A 5327-nucleotide genomic window follows, 5' to 3' on the forward strand; every position below is an offset into this window, starting at 1 on the left:
CGATCTTCAGTGCCCAGTCCCATTCCTGGTTAAGCCTGGTATGAGTGACTTTCATACTTGTGGAAATCCTGAGAGATTGTTCCTTCTGCTCCCCACCGTACCCCCGTCAGTTCCCGTCCATCTGTCTCATTCATTTCCAGAGGCCGAACTCCAGGATGTGAGGTTCACTCTACTGAAGATACAGGCACGTCACTGACCTAAAGGCTCAAGAACCAAAACAGATCTGGAACCTGTTGCTCAGCAGAGCTCTCTCAGAAACCAAACCAAACCCGATCCTGCTCTAGAATTACTCAGATGAGGATTTCCAGCAACAGAACTGTCAGCAGAAGCTTGAAATGAAGATGAGTTCTAATGAGCCAGGGCTTCTGATTAATTCCACAGTTTAAAATACAGTTCAACATCCACCTCCTTCAGGACAAAAATATGACTTCTATTTCCCAGTCACCCTCACCTCAGAAGAACTAGCTCAGACGCTGGAAACTCTACCACATCCATAGAAACACTTTATTGTATTCGAAAATTGACAATTTGGAGAAACCCCAAGCGGCAAGTACATAGAAGGTATTCCCGGGCAGTAGTTAGAAAGTTACCTAACAGAGAGACTCCTTTGGGATGTATTCCAAAGGAACTGTCCAGTGATAATGAAATAATAGGAAGTAGGGATAAACAAACACAGGAAAGGGAAGCGGACAGGAGGATCAGCTGGATGTTAGACATGGACAGATCGGGGAAGACGTCATCACACATGCCGTGTAGGGCTGCAAAATGCTGAGTTATGTGATCCTGGCAGAAGTTTCTTCATTGATCTTCTCTTTAAGAAAGGCCATCACCTGTCGTGGAACACACGCATAGTTACTAAGGAGTTTAAGATGAATTTTTTACATTCTTTCCTTCAGATATCTTCCTATTTTAATGATTTTGCTTTGCAAAAGACTTTTAATATTTATCTTCCCACTCTTAAAGGCAACATTTCCAACATGAGCTATAAACCTACACCTACTTTGCAAGTGACCATGAAAAACAGCCATTCTTCCTTTATTTTTAGGTGTTTTGAAAGCACTTTCCAGAGCAGATGATTAAAAAGGAGGACTGGTCCCTACGAGATTTCTGTCTCATGCAATGGATTTATCACAACCCCAGTGGACCCCAAATGCTCCTGAATTGATAGGACGCCTCAGGAGCATTTGTAAACCTTGAGGCCTGCATCCCTGTCGGTGAGATGCAGTATTTCCATGAGAAACAGTGGTCTTAGGTGCTGGAGATCATGTCGAAGGCTTACTAAGGTGCCATCTTCGTGTGTGTGTGTGCAGAGGGATGACAGGTCCTGAAGCTCTGGGGTACCAGGTGATGCCAGTGCCTGATTTGTTCCAGCAAAGAGAAATCTAAGAGGCACAACTTTTCCTACCCTTCTCTCTTAAAGGCATCAGATGTTTTTTTTTTCCTCTGTCCGCTTCCCTCCCTCAGTTAACTACATGTATCTTTCTCTGACCATGCCCAACCCACCTTCACGTGACTCAGAGAGGCCCTTGGCGTCCCGTGGCACTGTTTTTGTGCATGCCCTTGATGATCAAGATGGTCCCGACAAGGATGCCCACCAGGCCCACAATCAGGCCCAGGGCACACACCACATTCTCTGTGGTCTCTGGGACAGGGGATCGCTCTTCAAACTCTGAGGACAGATAAAACGGGTAGATGGTGACGAATGTAGTGAGGAATAGCACTTAGGATCAAATATAGTCAAGCAAATAGTGACCACTAAATTAAACAGAGGAGGACAGAACGGTGCACTGAGGGGGTACAGATTGAAAAGTGAAGGGAGCTGGGCAACCGGAGAACACAGCTGTGTGAACTGAGGCACATGCTATGGCCACTTCTGAGTTTGAAGGGCCAGACAGAAGCACCAGAGGAGGAAACTTTACAACGAAGAGGACCAAAGGATTCTCCATACCCCAGTGCTTGAGAAGAGGTTTATCCAAACCCAAGTGGTCCACTTGACAGTCATAGACATCTTCAATAGAGGGCAGGAAGGGGAGATAGTAGAACTTGCGGAACAGGTTGTCCTCCCTGGGTAGGAAGACGGTCTCTGACACGCCCTTGGTGACTGGCTTTCCATTTTTGAGCCATGTGGCACTGAGCACCGGAGGGGAGAACTTGTCCACAAAACAGATGAGGACATTGGGTTCTCCCTGTTCCACGGGGCCGTGGGAGAGCACGGTTACTTCAGGAGCCACTAGGAGACACAGGAAAGAAATTAGCCTTCATTCCTTCAGCTTGCCCCTCTCCCTCCTGCACTGAATTGGGTATGGAACCATCTAATGATTCTAAAGCAAAAAAGCAAAACAAAACAAAGCTACTAAACTGTGCCACAATCTCAGGTATATTGCACTAGGTACATACTAGAGCCAATACTGAGCAATGAGATATCCAGAGACCTCATTCCTGGCTCCCCATCATGGGCTCAGGGCGGTAATTTTGTGAGTGATCATGGATGAGAGACGCAAGATTTGAGCGCATCAAGAAAAGTGCAAAGTCACAAAGTTCTCAGGCTGTGGCATGAGAATTTGGGGTTTTCTTATGTTAGGGTCAGGCCTCTGGGAGGGAAGACTGTGATAATATGAGGCAATGTGCCAGAGCATGTATTTTAAAGCTCTGGATTTCAGCATCTCGGGTTACACAGAGAGAGGTACCGTTGCTGCCCGGAGTGTTGTTGGAGCGCTTCATCATGGCCCCCAGATTGGCTTTGTCCACGGCCATATTGGCCAATGCACCCTGCGCCTCAAAGCTGGCATACTGTCCAAACTCTTCCAGGCGCCAGACCGTCTGCTCCTTTTTTATGTCCACATGGAAAATCTCATCACCATCGAAGTCAAACATAAATTCTCCTGCTTCATCAGGGGACAAGTAGAATTCTGCCTGGATGATCTTGTGTTCCTCTGAAACACAGAAAAGGGAGTTAGAGAAGAATCAGGAGAGGCAACGAAGGAGATTCTACATGGATGTGGACCGGATGTGAAGGAGAGAGGAGAAACCAAACGGAACAGAGCAGAGTGGCGAGGAGGGATGAGAGAAAAGAGGGGTCTGGCTGATGGACTTTGCCCTGAACCAAGCTGATAGGGAAGAAATGAGGAAGTCAGCATCATTAAGAGGGTGGGCTGAAGGAGATGACAAGAAAAGTTCAGTCTCATGACACTGTGAATGGGCTCCATGTTACCAGCTGAGAAATGCTTTTCTGTTTAGAAACTCAGCAACAGCCCCTAAGGGAAAGATATTCTCTCACTCTGCTTTACCCAGGCATTAAATACAGTTAGGGAGGAACTCCAGAGCATCTTTCTCTCAAAGTGGTGCTGACAAGAGGATCGGGCCTTGAACAGTCTGAAGTTCATTGTTTGAACTCTGGAATCGAATAAAATTTGAACACTTGGGCCAGGAATTTAGATCAGTGGTAGAGCACTTGCTTAGCATGAGTTCATCCCCAGCACTGCAAAACAAGACCAGAAAAAAAAAAACTTTCAATTCTTACTTACTTACTTAGTGATCTTGAGCAAATTATTCTACCTACTTGTGTTTTATTTTCTAATTATACTTCTGCTGAGTTTTGATTCTGCCATGGGCTTGGTTTTAAAATTTAATGAAATGCAAAGTAAGTTCTTAGCGTAAGGCTTCCAGCAAGTACTGTTCACAGATTAGGGTCAGAAACTGATTCATATTTAAGGATCAGACAAATATAACTGGGGCTCGAGGCACCCAGGGAGTTAAGGCTGAGACCTTACCATGGTCTAGAACACCCACTTCCTGCAGTCCAAACCCACACTGTTGATACTTCTGTGAGGAAGGTCAGTCTGGATCGATGGACCTTGGTAACCTGACCTTTCTTTTAACACTTCCTATATTAAGACTGTCATCATGAGACATATTCTGATTACTACTGAGTATAACCAATATCAAGAGAATAATCAACTTGCAAAAGAAAATCTACAACTGGAGGGTGTGCGGCCTCCATGGTGTGTGTGAATGAGAGGGGGAAGATTTCTGTGCTTAATCTTCGGAGAAAAAGTGAGGGACTCTGATATTTGACTACATATTGATAAACCCAGAAATTCATTTAACATTTTGGATTTATGTGCAAACATAGATTCCCTGTTAATTCCCATTGCAAGGGAAGAACCTTTACCCTTTTTAGGTAAGCATGGCCACATCAGGCTACCTGCGGGCCTGCAATGGCCTCATGGATCTGTAAGCTGAGTTATCTCTTTGTTTCCATCCTAGCTGCAGACACGCACAGAGTCCCTCAGGGTGAAGATATTTTCTCATAGTACATAGTTACAACAGCACAGACGTGTGCTCCACGGATGGCAGAGAATAGTATCAGGCTCTCTACTTATTCATTTTTCTGCTCTCTTATTAGGAGGCGGAAAGGAGTTGGAGGGAGAGGAAGGAAAAGGGAAAAATAAGAATTAAGATATACCTTGTACAGGAACAAATTCCATATGAAGAATGTGACCACTACGTATATCTAAATTGTACAAATAAACTCAACTAACGAACAAATTTCACGTGAAAGCCACTGTCACATGGAGTGGGGAACGAGATAGCTATCACTGTCCCAACACAGTAAATTAGGTGAAGTTAATATCAGCATGCCTGTCTCCTCCCCTCCTGTGTGCAGATTGTTGATTTTTAGTCCTTTTTCTTCCTAGGGACCCTCCATACAATGTCTGTGGTGAAAGTATGTTGACAGAATTTAATGCCAAAAACTATCAAATTAAGCTAAGAAAGTCTCATGCTTTTTCTCATTTAATCCTAACAAAATTATTACAGTTTAAAAACTTTATAAGCACAGTAAAAGTTACACTTGCTACTGTCTGTTGGGATATGTTCCCATCTGGCAAGCTTGGCTTATATCAGATCAATGGTCCCAATCAAGTACCAGCTCAGTCTTGCTGCTCTAAAATAAACTGGACTCATTTCAATTTGTGGTGAGGAAAGGACACCATCAAACCGCCATTTATCCAATTTCTTGCCTTTTTTTTCTGAGACAGGGCCTTGCTCTGTAATCCAGGCTAGACTTGAACTCACTCTGCAGCCGAGGCTGGCCTAGGACTTACCTGATCCTCCCTCCACCTCCTGGGATCACAGGTGTATGCCACCACATCCAGCCAGCAGCAGTTTTTAAACCTTCAGATTTAGACCATGTAACGCCTGCCACACTCTCACGCCAGAGGTGACCTACAAATCCCCACACTTCATTTCCCCGAAGCCTAACTGGGCATTGTCCCTAGTCTTGATTCTCTCAGCACCTACCTTTGATAGCCCATGATTTCTGAGGC

General features: G+C 44.8%; 1 protein-coding gene across 1 annotated transcript; it reads right to left on the reverse strand.

Annotated features, from left to right (window-relative positions):
* Positions 1 to 511: 511 nt before the first annotated feature.
* LOC104852061 (mamu class II histocompatibility antigen, DR alpha chain-like) lies at positions 512 to 5321 on the reverse strand. Its single transcript, XM_010609516.3, has 5 exons — positions 5302 to 5321; positions 2688 to 2933; positions 1949 to 2230; positions 1504 to 1669; positions 512 to 830 (listed from the first exon to the last, which is right to left on the reverse strand). The coding sequence occupies exons 2-4, from the start codon at positions 2872 to 2874 to the stop codon at positions 1515 to 1517; spliced, it is 624 nt and encodes a 207-aa protein (XP_010607818.2). The 5' UTR covers positions 2875 to 2933; positions 5302 to 5321; the 3' UTR covers positions 512 to 830; positions 1504 to 1514.
* Between the last annotated feature and the right edge of the window lie 6 nt (positions 5322 to 5327).

Source organism: Fukomys damarensis, unplaced genomic scaffold, assembly GCF_012274545.1.
Source record: "Fukomys damarensis isolate Sample0158 unplaced genomic scaffold, DMR_v1.0_HiC HiC_scaffold_73874, whole genome shotgun sequence".
Classification (NCBI taxonomy): domain Eukaryota; kingdom Metazoa; phylum Chordata; class Mammalia; order Rodentia; family Bathyergidae; genus Fukomys; species Fukomys damarensis.